Raw genomic sequence first — 17,949 nt, forward strand, 5'->3', positions numbered from 1 at the left:
TTTCCTTTTTGCTTATGTGGTGCTGAGGAATTGAACCCAGGGCCTCAGGCATGCAAGGCAAGCGCTCTACCACTGAGCCACCTTCCCAGCCCTCAGATTTTTTTTGCCCCCTACTGGCTAGAGAACAAGGCGCACTTTGGTTGATGGCAGTGACATCTTCCCATGAAGATCAACTAGACTGACAGAGGGCTGGGAGAAGCCTCGGTGCAGCGCCTGGCATGCCATAGCATTTCCTAAGTGGTGGTGTTTATGCATTGTAGGATCCACTATCAGAAAACGTTAAAATATGATTGCTAATCCTCGGGCCATTAAGCCCTACTTTCAAGGAAATTTTGGGCACTAATGTAAAAAAACCATCATTCTGTAAGCATAAATTTAACAAGTATAATCTAGTTTTAATCAGTGCCATTGCTAAGTGAAAGAGCAGGGATTTCATAATTTATGATTTTCGTAATGGTGGGAATTTTTGAATAAAGACTAATTTCACCTTGAACATACTGTTTGCAGGGCCGGCACATGGTGAAAGATGATTGGACAATGTGTCCGCACTGTGAGTTCCCCGCGCTCTACTCGGAACTGAAGATGTGAGTGCCCATCGTTTCCCTCACACACCTTCCTCCAGAAGTGGGCCTTCCACTCCACCCTTCCTACATCGTGCTCCCCAAAGCCTACCTTTGTCTAAGGCTCTGGGATGAGATCTTCCCATGCTTAAGTTGCATGGTAAACATGCACTGAGGTATAGACAAGCCAGGCACCAGTGGCTCACACCTGTAATCCTAGCTACTCAGGAGGCTGACATCTGAGGATTGCAGTTCAAAGCCAGCCTAGGCAGTTAAAACCTGAGAGACTTTTACCTCCAATTAACCATCAAAAAGCCAGAAGTGGAAGTGTGGTTCGAATGATAGAGCAATAAAGCCAGGGTTTGAGGCCCTGAGTTCAAGCTCTCCCCACTCCCCTTAAGGAAAAAAAAAAAGGTGTAAACACATTTGATTTTCACATTAGAATAACCCAAAAGGTAAAGGAAATGTGTTTAATTTCCTCTGAATTTTCCTTCCCCAAACAGCATGTTAAACACTGAAAGCACATGTCCTATGTGTTCAGAGAGATTAAATGCTGGCCAACTGAAAAAAGTTTCCGACTATACACAATACCTGCGAGCAGACATGGAACAGTGAGCTGCAGGCGGAGGTAAGTGCTCCTGCCAGCCAGGAAGCCGGAGCCCTGCGGAAAGAGCAGAGAATGCCTGACTCAGCGTCGTTAAAATGCAAGTGTTTCTCTCTCTCTCACACACACACACACACGTTTCCAAGTCTTTTCTCCCTCTGTAGTTGTCAGAATAGAATGGTAACTGCTCTCCCCTTACCCTCTGGCCTCCATCAGTCTACCTCTAGTGCCTCTACTTCCCTCCTGAAACCTTCCAGTGTTTTAATAGCATCACAAGGTTCTCAGGGATGCATTAGCCCCCTCCCGTCTCACCGGATTCCTCCTCCGTGTCGCAGCACTACTAGTGTTTGCTGCTCTTCAACTCTACAATTTTCCACAGGCTCTGCCATCTTACAGTCACAACAGCAAGTATGAGGGGTTCCAGTTTGTCCACATTCTCGCCAAAACCCGCCACTGCCTGTTGCCAGCACAGTGAACGCTGGCTGCAGTAACTGTTGTGGCTCCTTTCAGACAAGGAAACCTTGCTGTGAGCTGTCAGGGGAAGCATGCTCTCTGCGCTTTGCTAAGCATGTACTTGCATTTTCTATTCTGCACTGTTGAGACTTCATCAGAAACAATAGTGATTGTAGACTATATTCTACCTAACTTTATTATTAAAAGGCATGTTTGTCCTTTCTAGATAAAATGTTCCTGATAAATGGCATTTTTCCCCAGGAGGCTGTTTCCCCCCCGGGTGGACTTGGAATGACCACTTCTGGATAGACAAAAAGCAGCAAAGATGGTCTCTCCAGGTAGAGCGGCCAAATAGTGACATATAAACCCTGTTGTTTATTGTACTTTGTATAGTTTCCTCCTCAAAGTCATAATGTTTTATGCTTTGCACTGTTCATAGTAGATAACAGAATTGTAAATATTCAGCCTTTTGATGACTTTTATATTTTGAATTATCTCCTCTAAAATTGTTAACTAGACATTTGTAACCTTTTCCTGGATTTGGAGCTAGAGATAAAGGAAAACAACTTTGAAAACACACTGTGAAGTCTGCCAGTAGAGATTAATACTGTAAACAACTTCACATAGGAAGTTTAGAAACTGGGTGCTGGTGGCTCCATGCCTACAATCCTAGCTACTCAGGAGGCTGAGATCTGAGGATTGCGGTTCAAAGCCAACCTGGGCAGAAAAGTCCATGAGCCTTTTTATCTCCAATTAACCACCAGAAAACCAGAAATGATGCTATGGCTCAAAGTGGTAGAGCACTAGCATTGAGCAAAAGAGCTCAAGGGACCATAGCACCCCAGGCCCTGAGTTCAAGCCATACAAGTGGGGGGAAAAAAAGTCTATATAGCTGTTGCTTGTGACTCATGCCTATAATTTTAGCTACTCAGGAACTGCAATCTGAGGATCATGGTTTGAAGCCAGACGAAGCAGGAAAGTCTGTGAGATGTATCTCCAATTAACCACCAAATTAATTCACCAGCCTTAAGGGAAAAAGTTAAAGGATAGTGCCCAGGTCCTAGGACTAATGCCCGAGTACTGGCACAAAAATAAGCAAAATAAATAAAGCACCAAACAACAGTAAAATCAGTCTTAAATTAAAAGAGTAAACAATAATCTATGTCTGATCATCCCGAACATGTGGAACTCCTTTCAGTCAGATGACCTTTGAAAACACTATCTGGAATCTTCCTAAGGAAGATTCCAGCTCCTTTTCGCATATCATACTCCAAGGAAATCCATTACTTTTCCTCCAACTTCATGTCCAGTGTCTCCAAAGTCTGAGCAGCTGACAGAAATGAGTCTTAGAGCAAACTCTGAGTTGGATATGACTTTCCATATGGCCTCCAGCAACTCAAGCATTACAACAATCATATGAGCCGAGGCAGGGCTGAAAGTAGCAGTGTTCTAGGACAGCCAAGCAACTCACCTGAAAGTCCTCCAGCTTCATGATCTGCCCTTCCTTCCCAAGGATGGTCAAGGCCGTGGGTCCCCTGCTTCTTCCTATAGCCTGATTAGAAGGATGCTAGAAGGTCATAGAGTACGAGCCACAGCAACTTGGGCTCTGTGAGGCTGAGCACTTGTTTTGTGATTTACAGACATAATGGTACCAGAAGATATTAGAAGATATATATCTTCATATAATAATCTGTTCTGCATTTAGAACTTCAAGACATTAAATGATGCCATAGGACTTCCAAAATGAAAAACAAGGATAAGGTTGAACAGTTATCAAAATGGCCTTGGTTCAGTGGATCTTTGAGCAAGTATGCAGGTTTGTGTTGCCAAGATGTGCACCAGTGGATCCCTAAAAGCCACTTCATTAATACATACACCTCTTAGATTTATATAGTCAGACTTCCACAGAACCAAGCCTACCCCACCATTATTTCCAGGCACCTCATGCTCGAAAGCCTCAAAGAAGCAGACAGGCCTATAGTATCACCCTTCTGTAGCAAAGAGCATATTTACAAATTCTAATTCTTTTTTGTCCCCTCCCCCAAATTCTAATTCTTAAAAGAAATGTTAACTGCTATATACTGTCCCAATCAGGTTGACAGCTTTCATAATTAAAAGCAACAACAGCGAATAAGTGAAGGATACCATCTGTTGCTCTGGCAGGTAGATGACAGGCCCTCATCTGGGATGTACAGAGCAACCATGACTTGGAAGTAAGAGAAGTGGAACTGTAGCTCAAGTGGTAGAGCACTAGCCTTGAGCACAGTGAGGCTCAGAGACAGTGCTCAGGCTCTGAGTTCAAGCCCCACAACCAGCAAAAACAAAGAACAAACCCACAACTCAGAAGAGAAATGAAGAAATAGTTAGGAAACCATTCTCCCCCTCCTGGTGAGGAAATCTTCGCTAATGCAGCATAGTTTCCAGCCAGGCTTTACCAAGGAGGAACAAGAAGGGCAGGGCTCGGTAGGCTCAGGCTCAAGACAGTATTTTATTTCCATAATGAATCCATGAAAGACACTGGCAAATACTGAATGTCTCAACAACTTTACACTGTCTCCCAAAAGAGTATCAGTTCTTAAAAACAGGGAACACCATTTATTTTACATTCCTCTTAGCCCATGCCTCATGGAGGCAGCCCAGACCTCAGAGCATTTACTGTCAAAATTAAAAACTAAGCTAGATCCACAACCTCCAGGCACGCAAGCTGAAGTTCCAGTAGGGTTTGAGGACTCCATCAGAAGACAACGGAATCTTCCAGGGACAAAGTAAACCAAAGCCATGTTCATTTGATCCCAGCCACAGTGATCCTTACAGTCTGACCCAGCCTAGAGCCTGGGTTGAAACTGAAGGATGGCAGCAATGCCCAGCAATCGCACTGAGTTCCCACACCCTCCATCTACCCAGATGTGCCCCATCATGCGGTCACCACTGAGGCCTGGGAATTCCAGCTCTGAAACTTCAACTGCTGAAGGTTTGTTCTGTTTCTCTGGTTAATTAGGAACAAAGTGAGTTTTTTAATCCAATCATTTGCGAATTAATAGAGTAATATAGCAACATCATATTTTGCTGTACAAGATGACAATCTTGAAAAAAGTTTGTACATGAATCATGTGGAACATTTTTTATTGCTAATGTATACTTCATAAGATATTTGACAATATACAAAAAGACTACCCAGTTCTAGGTGGTGATTGCTTTGTAGTCAGATGATTTATTCACAAAATTTCACCACATAATATGAACTACCTTTAAGGAAAAAATAACATTGGTCCGATTCTATAAAGGTCATTAGGATAAACTGAACCCTATAAAAGGTATCTTATTAGGCCCATTGCTCCCAGTTATTATTAACTACAATCTGACTCCAAAGCCCACAAAGTAATGTTTAGTCCTAATTCTGCATAGTCATTTTGAAGCAAAACAATCTAATTAGATGGGCAGAGACAGTGGAGGACCCAAGCAGTCCTATGAACCTCTACAAGAGGTGTATGTGAGCCAATGGCCACACCCTCCAGCTGGACCATACTTCATAAGGAGCCACCGGTGACCCACTGCGCCACACACAGATCCTCTACAAGAAAACAAGGCTGTCTCCACAACAGCAGGGCTGGTCAGGAGTCGTCATCACAGTGGCTGCTGGTAGCTGAAACTGGTTTCATTTCTTCAAACTTTTCCCTTTTCCTTTTTTTGATTCCTTATCTTTTTCTGGTTTTGAGGACTTTGAAGATTTTGTCTTTTTCTGTTAGAGGGAAAAGATGCACACAATAGTTAACTATGTTTATGAACAAATGAAGTTTTCTCTACAATAAGCTTCATGCTTACCTGCAGTTTTCCTGTGAGAGGCCGATTTACAAGTTCAAGGCCAGTATGTAGTATATAGTGAGTTAAGGCCAGCAGGTACTATATAAATTGTGTATGTGGATGAGAACGTACACGCCAATGGCCAAAGAAAAATGTTCTGTTTTGTTTTTTGTAGGTTGTGGCGCTTGAACTCAGGACATGGGCGCTGTCCCTGAGCTCTTCAGCTCAAGGCTAGTGCTCTACCGCTTGAGCCACAGTGCCACTTCTGGTTTTGTTTTTTTTTCTATAGCCCATATAAACCATCAGAATGATGGCCCACTCTCTTGCTATTTGACTCTTCTACTTAGAAGAAACTATAAAAATGAAATCTCCCTCTACCACCCTTAGTCATGATGAACAAAAATTGAAGTATGTTCAGCTTACTTTGCACCTTGCTGAATAGGTCCTACTGTTCACCTGGCACATTACATAGGGGGAAAAAAACCATCTATAATGGAGTGTATTCGGTAGGTGAGGAGCCTACCTTGATCATAGCATCGTTCTCTAGACCATCCTGGTCTTTCTCATCAGACTGAGAGTCATCTTCCTGTAACTCTTCATTGTCTTCAGGATCCAGAACTGGGCCTATGCTGGATCTAGATGCCCTTACCACCTGAAGCGCATATGGAGTGAGGTGGGCCTCCTTATTGTAAGCTCTTGTGAAGGCTGCTTTCACCTAAAGGAGCAAAAGGAGGCTGTTAAAAAACCTAAAGGCTAAACGATCCTTTTAAACCCTTAGCTTTCAGAGCCCCTTGAAGCTATGAAGAAAATGTTTATGCTCATACATATAAGTGGAAGTACATGCGTTTTTCTACAAAGACATTCTCTATTTTCCTGGCCCATGACTCAAGATTAAGAACCAGTATCTGGGAACTTTAGGCAAAAACAAACCACAAGTCATCTTAAGTCATATTTTTACATATTCTGCACTCTCCCCACTTCTACAAAGTAATAAGCAAAACTAGCCTGTGAATAAATTGAAAAGGTGTCCTCTAAAATTATCACACAGGCACAGGATTGAGTGTTGCATATTACATCCATGTTATATCACTCTAGTTTTTTAGTGCACATTACACAAAAACAGGACGTGTTTTTATACAGCAGATTATGGAATAGAAAAATTATGAAAGTCCTCAAACAATAAACACCTTTCACTTTTATAATCTATACTTCACCATTCCCTCACACTTACTGGGAGATGCATTCCTCTAGTTTTAGAAGGAATGCGTTTTTATTTGCTTCTCAGATGTGAAGCCAAGATAAAAATGCTACTTGGGAAACTGAGACCAGGAAGATCATGATTTAAGGCCACCTCAAGCAGAAAAGTTTGAGACCATTCCTCAACTACCTGTCATCTTACCTACACAAGAGGCTGAGACTAAGTGGATAGCAATTGTAAGCCAGCTTGGGCAGAGAAACCCTCAAGACTTCATCTCAATGGAAGAAAGTAGGTGTGGAGTACTCCTATCATCCCAGCCATGGCAAGAAGCCATTAAAATAGGCAGATCAGCCGGGCGCTGGTGGCTCACGCCTGTAATCCTAGCTACTCAGGAGGCTGAGATCTGAGGATCGCGGTTCAAAGCCAGCCAGGGCAGGAAAGACCATGAGACTCCTATCTCCAATAAACCACTAGAAAACCGGAAGTGGCGCTGTAGCTCAAGTGGTAGAGCGCTCGCCTTGAGCTGAAGAGCTGAGGGACAGTGCCCAGGCCCAGAGTTCAAGCCCCACGACCGACAAAAAAAAAAAAAAAAAAAAGGCAGATCATGGTCCAGGTAAGTACACAGACAGTCACGAAGACTCTATCCCAAAAGTATCAGTGCAAACAAAACAGGGCACTGTTTGCTCACATCTAAAATCCTAAGCTACACAGAAAAGTGAGATCTGAGATTTATGATTCAAAGCCAGCCCAAGCAGACTCTTATCTCCAGCTAACCAGCAAAAAGACGGAAATAGATGTGTGGCTCAAGTGGTAGAAAAACCAAGCAAAGCATGAGGCCCTAAGTTCAAGCTCAGTGCTGGCTGACAAAGATGCACACACACAAAAAGGGTTGGGGATGTGGCCCAAATGGTAGAGCACCTACCTAATAAATCTAGGTACCACCAAAACAAGTAATACATACACAAACTGTAAAGTCAAATCCAGAACTGTACTGAAATCCTATCTTTGGAAGACACAGATCATAAGGAGCAACAAGCATTTTTAAAGATGGGAGATGAAAACTTTTTAACTAAAACATCCCTGAAGTATAACCAAGATAAACTTCGCCATGAGTTCCAGGTCAACCTGGGCTATATGCAGAGACCCTGTCTCCAAAGAAACAAAACCAAAGCAAAAACAAAGTGCTAGAGCACCAATGGACTACAAAATTTACCTTGGGGTCCAGCTTAGAAAAAGGACTAGGTTTGCCACCCCAGCTGCTAATGTCCATGATATTCTCAAAGTCTTCTTTCATCAAGTAATATGCATCCATAAGTGCAACCACATGCTGCACTCCTTCTACACCCTGTGAGGTCAGGGGCCGTACAAGTGCATCCCGGATGTGAGAAAGATAATCCATGTTCACAGTCCTTTTGCTGGAGTAAGTTCTGAAACCAAAACAAAAGACAAACCTACAATCAATGGCACACTACCACCCACTGGTCATACTGTACACATCAGTACTGAGTCCCTCAGGCAGAGGTCCATGCAGAGGAATGGCTGCTATGTAACAGCTGCCTATCTGTATATCTGCGGTTCCAAGGAGAGTGTGCTGAGGAAAAACTTCATGCTCAGGATGTGGAGTTCATCTGCACTGCAGATGCTTACGTCATAGATATTACGGCCTTTCAATATCCAAAGCTCTACCTTATTATATAAATTAAACACAAATTTGAGAAAATCCAAGATGGCGGACTAGAGACCAGGCAGGCCCTGAGCTTTGTCTGCTCAGGAAGAAACTCAAAAGCTCTAACCTGGACATCCAGCCTGAGTGGACACCAGGGAAAGGCAAGCAGTCAGAGCCTTGTGCCAATCAAGAAACATCACACTGATTACTCAGAAAGAAGAGAAAAACTGGCAAAAAAAAAAAAAAAAGTCTGCACAAGCAGGTGGCATTGCAGCCTGTGGAGCCGCGGCGCTCAGAAGCAGCCACATGGGCCGACCGCGGATCTGCAGACCAGCAAAGGTCGGGACAGAGGAGTTTACTCCCAGCGACCCGAACCAGGCTAGCACCGGAAAGCAGACCTCCCCTGGGCTCCGGTCAAGCTGGTTACAGGCAGAACCAGCCTGGGCCAGACACGCAAAAGGGCAAGCGGGCTGTCACCCACTGCGGGAATCAGCTCGCAACTGCTACCGCCCTTCTGTATTACCTGGGCCCATCTGGGATTCAGACAGACAGCCCCTCCTGGCCGCGTGCCTTTGCCGAGAGGAGGAACTCCGCGCACGCAACACCGAGCAGCCTGCAGCAGCCTGCCCGGACAAACCACTTCCCCGGTGAGCCGGGTGCAGGGGGAGCAGGCAGGGGGGCGGGAACCACAGGAACCACGACCTGAGGGTCCAGCCTCTCTCCCACTGTGTCAGGAACTGGTGTGGGGGGAGTTCGGGGCCTGGGGCTCCTGCTCGGACCTCCTCAGGGCAGGCCGGCTCCCTGCCCCCGCCCGGCAGGCCTGGCGCGTGGCTGCGCCTTCCAGCCAAGCCCACCACCAACGGGGACGCACGCCAAGTGTCAGGGTCCACAGAGCTGCGCCCCAAACCAGCCCCGCGCGGGCGGGAGCCACAGACAGGGCTGAGGACCCCAATTTTAGAGTTCCGCCCCCAAACTCAGCCACCAGTGCTGAGTGAAACGCGGGGCTTTGGGCCCGGGATCGGGGTGCTGGTCTCAGTGTGGCCCCTCAACCCAGGAAGAGTCTCTGCGGACCCCGAATGGTACGAGCGGGCATGGGGCACTTGGCAGGTCCCCTCCCGCCTGAGCAGTCACGGCGTCTCTAACTCTGACCAGCGCCTGCGCAGTTGTGCATCCACGAGAGACACACGCACAGCACCAGGGCACAATCTCCACGCGAGCACCGGCATCTGTGCCTAACCGACCCTGCGCTTTACCTTGCAGGATGCCCGCACACAGCATGGGGGCTACACCAGCCGACCCCAGAAGCCTGCGGGGCATGCCAATGACAGCCCACAGTGCCAAGGTTCGTGACTAGCCAGGCACAAAGGCTTCTGTGTGTCCCCACTTCCAACATCCTGCCACACAGCCAGTGACAGCATTCGGCTGGGCCACACCTCTGGCGGAGACCAACTGCACAGTGCCCACAAGAAAACCAGAAAATCAAAGCCCATTACCATAAACCAAACACATTAACTTCGACTTTTTTAGGCCCCATTTGTTTTTTGAGAAGCATATTTTACAAAATTAAGAAGCAAATGAAACACTCAGCAGGTCACGCGACAATTTAAACAAAGAGCTTCGGCGCATCTTCTGGGCTACACATGCATGGAAACCTAAATTTGTTTCTTTGCTGTAGTGTGGTTTGAACTATGGGCTCTATTGAGCCAAGTCCAGCCCTTTAGAGCTGTAGGTTAAGGTTTTGCTTTTTTTTTTTTTTTGCCCCCCCTGGTGGCCAGCTTCAGACCAAGATTCTATCTACCACTTCCCATTTGGCTGGGATGATGCCCACCTGTGTGTTGAGGTAAGGTATCCCTAACATTTCGCCCAGACTGGTCTCAAACCATAACCTTCCTAATATCTACCTCCTGAGTAAATTGGGATTATAGGCAACAGTCAAATCACCTGGACTAATTTTTTTTTTTTGTTTTTTGGTGGTGGTGGTACTGTGGTTTGAACTTAGGGCCTCACATTTCCTAAGCATATGCTCTACTGCTTGAGCCATGCCTCCAGCCTTAAAATGATTTTTGAAGCTAGGCACCCATGGCTCATGCCTGCAATACTAGCTACTCAGGAGGCTGAGATCTAAGGGACAGGAAAACCGGAAGTGGCGCTGTGGCTCAAGTGATAGGGCGCTAGCCTTGAGCTTGATCTCCCAGAGATCAAGCCCCAGGCCAGAAAAAAAAAAAAAAGCATTTTTGAAATTTCTTCTGACTTTTTTATATATTCTATTTTTTAACCACACTTGGTAAGAACCACATATAATGAACTTACAGGGTGGACTTGCTATAAAGGAACTTACCCAGGATACTAATCTACTTAACAGTAAAACCAAACCAAACCCCAATTTTTTTTTTTTTGACAGTCATGGGGCCTGAACTCTGGGTCTGGGCGCTGTCCCTCAGCTCTTCAGCTCAAAGCTAGTGCTTTACCACTTGAGCCACAGCACCACTTTCAGCTTTTTCTGCTTATGTGGTGCTGAAGAATGGGACCCAGGGCCTTATACATGCAAGGCAAGCACTCTACCACTGAGCCACCTTCCCAGCCCCCAAACCCCAACTTTTTCAGAGTCACACTGTACTCTGAGTAACGAATAATACCCAAACAACAAAAATAAAATGGTAAGAGTGGTGAGATTTTGCTTACCGAAGACTCATGTGCAGTGCAAGGTCCTGAACCAGGCGATCGTGTCTGCCTGTAGTTGAGTGCTTCCCCAGCCAACTAGGGAAGGAGGGGAACTGGGTCATGTACCCCCTCATCAGCTCTCCAGGAAGAACACTGGCATAAATGGCCTGAAAAAAAATCCAATTTATGTCCAGATTTTAATTTGACACACTGTCACTTCTTTAGTTTCTCTGGTTAGATATGGTTTGAGTGTACAGCAGAACCTTCCTGTGGTTTAAGTTAACCTCCATTATGAGGCATGAAAAAGGAGGCCAGACTTCTAGGATGTGATGTGAATTAATGAGGTCATGAAGGTGGAGGCTACTTTGTAACTGACTCCGGGTAGCTTTACCATAGAAGATAGACAACACCCACACATACACATATGCTTTCTCTCCTCTTCCCATGGAATGGACTAGGACTTGCTGAGCAAGAAGGCCAACTATCCTCCGGTACTATGAGCTAAACAGAGTTCTCCTGAGTCTGTGATACTACACTACATTTGCAGGAAAAATGAGCTAACACAGTCTGCGGGAAATGACGAGATGTCCCAGTGCCTATTTTCAGGGCAGTCAGACCCTTTCCCTGTCTGACTTCTAGATGTGAGGAACCTGTCCCAGAATAAGCAACAGACTGTGATCAAGACCATGAACCAAAACATGCCATAGCCCACAGAGTTCATCTTGCATTCTTGGCCAACGGAGCCCAACATGCTCAGCACATACCATGTGTCAGCACTGATTACCTTACACAACTGATAGCACAGACAAATTCAAGTGTGGAAAGCTTAGAGAATGGATTATACTAGCACTGGAAAAGAGTGGAAAAAAAAATCTCTGTAGATGTTTTCACTGTATGAAAGGCTGGAATTATATTCTCTAAATTCATTCCAATAATATTTTTTCCTAAGTACCTTCTTCATACTAGATAATTTCTAAAATACTTCATGAAGATAATTTTGCATAACTATTCTTCTGTTGCTGAACATGAAGATTTTCTCCAAATTTTTGCAATTAAAACTAATGCTTTATGGTATCTATTTTGTTTTGTTTTGTTTATGGGTGAATAAGACTTGAACTCTGGGCCGGGCGCTACCCCTCAGCTCTTCAGCTTAAGGTGAGCGCTTTACCACTTGAGCCACAGTGCCACTTAAGAGATAAGAGTTTCACAGACTTTCCTGCCTGGGCTGGCTTCGAACCATGATCCTCAGATCTCAGCCTCCTGAGTGATTACAGGCATGAGCCACCAATGCCCGGCTATGGTGTACTTTTGTTATTGTTGTTGTTGTTGTTTTGGGGTCCGGTCGTGGGCCTGAACTCTGGGCCTGGGTGCTGTCCCTCAGCTCTTCAGCTTAAGGCTAGCGTTCTACCACTTGAGCCACAGTGCCACTTCCGGCTTATGTGGTGCTGAGGAATGGAACCCAGGGCCTCATGCACGCAAGGCAGTACTCTACCACTAAGCCACCTTCCCAGACCCCTATGGTGTATTTTTTTGGGGGGGTCTGGTCATGGGGCCTGAACTCTGGGCCTGGGCGCTGTCCCTCAGCTCTTCAGCTCAAGACTAGCGCTCTACCACTTGAGCCACAGAGCTACTTCCGGCTTTTTTCATTTTACTTATGTGGTGCTGAGGAATCGAACCCAGGGCCTCATGCATGCAAGGCAAGCACTCTACCACTGAGCCACCTAGAGTGCTTGCCTTGCATGCATGAGGCCCTGGGTTCAATTCTTCAGTACCACATAAGCATCCTCAGGCTCTAACACTATATACATCCACAAAACTCAGAAATGGAGGGGTCATTCAGTGGTAAAGCACTTACCAAGCACTCACGAAGCCCTGAGTTTGATCCTTAGCACCTCCCCACAAAAAATATAAATCTCAACTAAGAATGGTCTTCAGTATAAATGTTTGTCAAAGTCTGTTTTCCTTGAAGATATCTGTCTATTTATAAAATAGGGTAGAAAGAGCTATCTAGAGTCTCTCTGGTAGAGCCACAGATCTCTCTCTCTCTCTCTCTCTCTCTCTCTCTCTAGAGCCACAGATCTCTCTCTCTCTCTCTCTCTCTCTCTCTCACACACACACACACACACATACACATACACACACTCACATGAGCACATGCTTTGGTTACACTGGCCTTATTTTCATGCATCCATTTACATAAAAATCACTTTCGAAACATTAGAAAATACAATATTTAAATCTGCAACAGACTGTATTTTTGCCACAAAAATAATATTCCTCTGGCATTTTAAATACTGGCAGAGGATGGGCTAGGAAGATGGCTCAGTGGTAGAGCGCGTGCCTTGCATGCCTGAGGCCCTGAGTTCAATTCCTCAGCACCACATAAGTAAAATGAAAAAAGCCGGAAGTGGCGCTGTGGCTCAAGTGGTAGAGTGCTAGCCTTGAGCTGAAGAGCTGAGGGACAGCGCCCAGGCCCAGAGTTCAGGCCCCACGACCGGACCCCAAAAAATAAAATAAATAAATACTGGCAGAGGACAAAAGCTGCTTTGTTTTCTCTAGCTTTAGTAGAGAGTGTACTTTAAGAACCCATACTTACTTGGGTAGGCAGAAGGCTCCAATTTTGCTTACTCCGGATCTGACTGTCCACTAAGTCGCCATCGCATATGCTATCTGCCGCTCGGCTCAACAGCATCAAGTGCTTTTTCATGTCACCCCTGCAGGAGAGAGCCAGTCTGGATTACACCACCATCCACACGCAGCCACTCCTCCCCAAACATCTGGCCTTTGCAGCGTAGGGAGGGCCCTAATCCTACCCTTCACTAGCTATGAATGCTCACCCCGCAGCTACAGGCTTCACGTGTAGGTAATTCTCCTGGACAAAGAGGGGTGCTATTGAATAGTCATGAAAAAAGAGATCTGATTTGTCCATAAGTGACATGTGGGCAGTCTCCTCTCCAGCTGCAAACACTTTCCGGGCAACATCAAATGGGCCCTGAAAAGATGGAGGACACACCTATTAGAATGAACAAAACCTATAAAACATGGACCTCAAGTGCTGGCAAGGATATAGAGCAACAAGCATGCTCTCTGATTGCTGGGGATAGTAGAGCCACTCTGCAAGAGTTGGCCACCTTATTCATAACTGCCAAAAGGTAGAAGCAACAAAGATGCCTTTCAGTAAATAAATGGACAAGTAAACTGTGGTATATCCAGACAATGGACTAATACTTAACCTTTTTTTTAAAAAAAAAAAGAGCCTCTAATCAAGACATGAAAACAGGAATCTCAAATGCATATAATTGTGTGGAAGAAGCCAACGCAAAAGGCTCATAATTTCAACTATAACAGCATTCTGGAAAAAGAAAAACTAAAGAGACAGGAAAAAGACTAGAGGTTGTCCAGGGCTGAGGGGGGTGGAGGAAAAGAGACACATATTAAGAGGAACCTTGGGGCAGAAAAAGTACTCTAATATTACAGTGAGGACACAAGTCATCTTATACTTGAATGGACACCACCAATGTAACACTACAGAACAAAGAGGTGCTCTGGCTGCAGAAATAAGAAACAGGAACTTTTACCATTTTGATATCCTTCTTGGCCCGGTGAGAGTCAGCTTTGGCCTGGTCATAGGTTAGTGCCTTACTTCGTGCACACCACATACTCAGATTGTGTAAAACCTAAAAGAAACATAATAAGACACAAATGCCAGGCACTGGTGGCTCATGCCTGTAATCCTAGCTGCTCAGGAGGCTGAGATCTGAGAATCATGGTTCAAAGCCAGTCTGGACAGGAAAGCCTGTGAGACTCTTATCTCCAATAAACCACTCAGAGAACCAGAAGTGGCACTGTGGCTCAAGTGGAAGAGTGCTCATCTTGAGCTGAAGAGCTGAGGGACAGCACTTAGACCTAGAGTTCAAGACCCACAACTGACAAAAAAAAATACGAAAGAAAGAAACAAAGAAGCAAAGAGAAAGAAAGAAAATATGGTAACCCCTCCCTACAAGTTTAAAGGCATTAATTCACAAGAACCACCAATTATGGTATAATATACATTTAACTTACCTGTCTAATATCTTGATTGGCTCCCAAAATTATTTCATTCATAGCTGGAGGGGGGATCTTTAAACCTTCTTTATATGCAATAGACATCATTGCACCCTGAAATTGACAAGGAAAGACTCCTCAGCAATTTTTTTTAGCTCATATAATCTGATATTTTAAAAACACCTATCAGGTATTTTTAAGTATCAACACTTAAGTAGGACAGTGTGGTTAAATAAATTCTTATCATACCTTAATTTGTTCAACCCGAGGTCTTTGAAAACGAAGATCAAAACAATAATGAACCAAAGAGCGAATCTTGGGATGGTTTCTATCATTGCACATACAAATAATGGGAATTTTAGTATGTTTTATCAGGCCAATTAATTCCTAAAAGACAAATTTTCAACACAAAAGCATTACTTAACAAAATACCATACTGGTTATTTTTAGGTTTTAAAAATCTTCTCAACAATATTCCTTAACTGCTATAAATAACAATGCACATACTTAAATACTGTTTTAAAAATAAAAATCAAGGCCGGGCGCTGGTGGCTCACACCTGTAATCCTAGCTACTCAGGAGGCTGAGATCTGAGGATCGTGGTTCAAAGCCAGCCCGGGCAGGAGAGACCTTGAGACTCCTATCTCCAATAAACCACCAGAAAACCGGAAGTGGCACTGTAGCTCAAGTGGTAGAGCGCTTGCCTTGAGCTGAAGAGCTGAGGGACAGCGCCCAGGCCCAGAGTTCAAGCCCCACGACCGACAAATAAATAAATAAAAATAAAAATCCACTGAAAATGTGCAGGGCTTTTGTTTACCTGAATCCCTCCCCTGTCCTCAGTGCCTGCCATGCCATCCACTTCATCCATGATGAGCGCGTGCTTCGTGCTGCCTGAAGCGCCTCCACCTGACCCACCTGACAGGTGGACAAGAACATAGGGATACGGCTCACAGCTGCTACTTCACAGGAAGTTTTCAACTTCAAAACCTACAAGAGTAAGCCTTCCCCTGCATTCCCAATTTCCCTTCTCAGAGGTCTCTCAGAGTCCCTCACATACGCTTTAAGAAATTGTCTATACATACTAAAATCACCACACAATATACACCTTGGTTTTGTCATTTCATATAATTTGGTGATTAATTTGTTCCTCATTTACAAGTACAAAATACTTCATTTTTAAGGCAACTTAATATGGCTTTACACATGTCAACTTAATCACAACCTACTGATGAAAATGTTGAGAGATTTCCAAGCTTTTTCTATAAGTCATACTTAATATCCCAATATGTCTCTACATGTACATGTGTATGTACCTATGTCACTTTGCATATTTACAAGTATAATAGCTACAATCCAGAAACTGTAATTTCTGGCTAGAAGGTATGAATAATATAGCTTAAGAAATACTACTAGGCTACTCTCCAAAACTACATCACTTTACATCTCAGCACCTGTATAAGAGTAACACTGCCTGAGCAGCCTCTTTTGAACAATGATTTTCTACCACTGCAAGAACCAGGGGCTGGGAAGGTGGCTCAGTGGTAGAGTACTTGCCTTGCATGCCTGAGGCCCTGGGTTCGATTCCTTAGCACCACATAAGAAAAAAGCCGGAAGTGGCGCTGTGGCTCAAGTGGTAGAGTGCTAGCCTTGAGCTGAAGAGCTGAGGGACAGCGCCCAGACCAGAGTTCAGGCCCCATAACCAGACCCCCAAAAAACAAAAAAAAAAAACAAGGGCTGGGTACCAATGGCTCAGGCCTATAATCCTAGGCTGAGATATGAGGATCAAGACCCAAAGCCAGCCTGGGCAAAAAACACTGGAGACTCTTTTATCTCCAATTACCCGGCAAAAAAAGTAGTAAGTGGAGATGTGGCTCCAGTGGTAAGAGCACCAGCCTTGAGAGAAAAAGCTAAGGGAGAGCATCCTGGCCGAGTTTTGTACTGACAAAAAAAAAAACGCAATGATTCAAGTGACCCAGCAATTGTGATAGGCTCTAAACAGATACATCAGAGATTAGGGCATCTGTTTTCCCCATGAACTTTGGCCTCTGAACCTAGTAAGCACTTCCACACTGTGTCTTTCTGTCTGTCTCCAAACAGGTGTTCTCACTTTTTCATCAAGGCTTCTCAAAAAATTTCACCCTTTTACCAGAAGCTTACAGAGTGTCCCAAACACAATTACTCATCTGCAGCTTTATTCCCTCAGATATCACACTGCATTCCTTCCTTCACAGAATTTTTCTATGTATCTTCTAAACCCATGGGCAAAACCTAAAAATAGGGTCATGCACACATTTTATCACATTCTCAGAAACCACTAAGACTTTAACAAGTATAACCACTACCCTATAAGAGCCTTATTTTCTTGACAACCCCAGGATTTTAAGGAGGTGGCTTGCCATATGGTAGTATACAATGCTAGTTATAGAACATTGAAATAAACTTGGATTTTCTTATATAACAACAACAAAAAGGTTCAATAGCCACCTACCTGAATAAAAGCCTGTGATGCTGGTATTATTCAGTGATTCGGCTACAATCGCCTTCAAGCTATTCTTGCTCCGCGTGTCACTAGCATTTAGTTCCACATAGCTGTATCCCAATTCCTAATTAAAATATTGGAAAACATTACTTTTTATAATATAAAATAACTCCCCTCCCCCAAGAAAAGGCTTCTTACAAAAGAAAATCACATAAAAAACTATGAGTAAAAATATAAAATGATAGTAACGACAATGAGCTTAACTGTAATATGCCTCAAATACTAGACATTTCTAAAGTATAAATATATATTGCACATACAAATTTAGTCTTAAAACCTAGAAGAGCTTTTTTTTTTTGGTCAGCCATAGGGCTTGAACTCTTGAGCTTGGGCGCTGTCCCTCAGCTCTTCAGCTCAAGGCTAGCACTCTACCACTTGAGCTACAGCGCCACTTCCAGTTTTCTGGTGGTTTATTGGAGATAG

The 17,949-nt window shown here is 44.3% G+C and overlaps 2 protein-coding genes across 3 annotated transcripts in view; one reads left to right on the top strand and one right to left on the bottom strand.

Moving 5' to 3' along the window:
* The window catches only part of Wdr19 (WD repeat domain 19), a 52,328-nt gene extending 50,132 nt beyond the window's left edge, over positions 1-2,196 (top strand). The window contains exons 31-33 of the mRNA XM_013008903.1: positions 508-584; positions 1,064-1,188; positions 1,844-2,196. Coding sequence (XP_012864357.1) covers positions 508-584; positions 1,064-1,175 — 189 coding nt within the window. The 3' untranslated portion in view covers positions 1,176-1,188; positions 1,844-2,196. The remainder of the gene's footprint in view (positions 1-507; positions 585-1,063; positions 1,189-1,843) is intronic.
* A 1,890-nt stretch (positions 2,197-4,086) lies between these two features.
* Rfc1 (replication factor C (activator 1) 1, 145kDa) overlaps positions 4,087-17,949 on the bottom strand; it is a 65,489-nt gene continuing 51,626 nt past the window's right edge. For both annotated transcript variants that reach the window (XM_013009047.1, XM_013009046.1), the window contains exons 15-25: positions 17,476-17,590; positions 15,805-15,902; positions 15,237-15,374; positions 15,006-15,101; positions 14,522-14,620; positions 13,781-13,935; positions 13,540-13,657; positions 10,965-11,110; positions 7,830-8,043; positions 5,942-6,133; positions 4,087-5,356 (exon numbers count right to left, since the gene is read on the bottom strand). In XM_013009047.1, the coding sequence (XP_012864501.1) occupies positions 5,273-5,356; positions 5,942-6,133; positions 7,830-8,043; positions 10,965-11,110; positions 13,540-13,657; positions 13,781-13,935; positions 14,522-14,620; positions 15,006-15,101; positions 15,237-15,374; positions 15,805-15,902; positions 17,476-17,590 (1,455 nt within the window). In that variant the 3' untranslated portion in view covers positions 4,087-5,272. The remainder of the gene's footprint in view (positions 5,357-5,941; positions 6,134-7,829; positions 8,044-10,964; positions 11,111-13,539; positions 13,658-13,780; positions 13,936-14,521; positions 14,621-15,005; positions 15,102-15,236; positions 15,375-15,804; positions 15,903-17,475; positions 17,591-17,949) is intronic.

This window comes from Dipodomys ordii, unplaced genomic scaffold, assembly GCF_000151885.1.
Source record: "Dipodomys ordii isolate 6190 unplaced genomic scaffold, Dord_2.0 Scaffold8, whole genome shotgun sequence".
NCBI lineage: Eukaryota > Metazoa > Chordata > Mammalia > Rodentia > Heteromyidae > Dipodomys > Dipodomys ordii.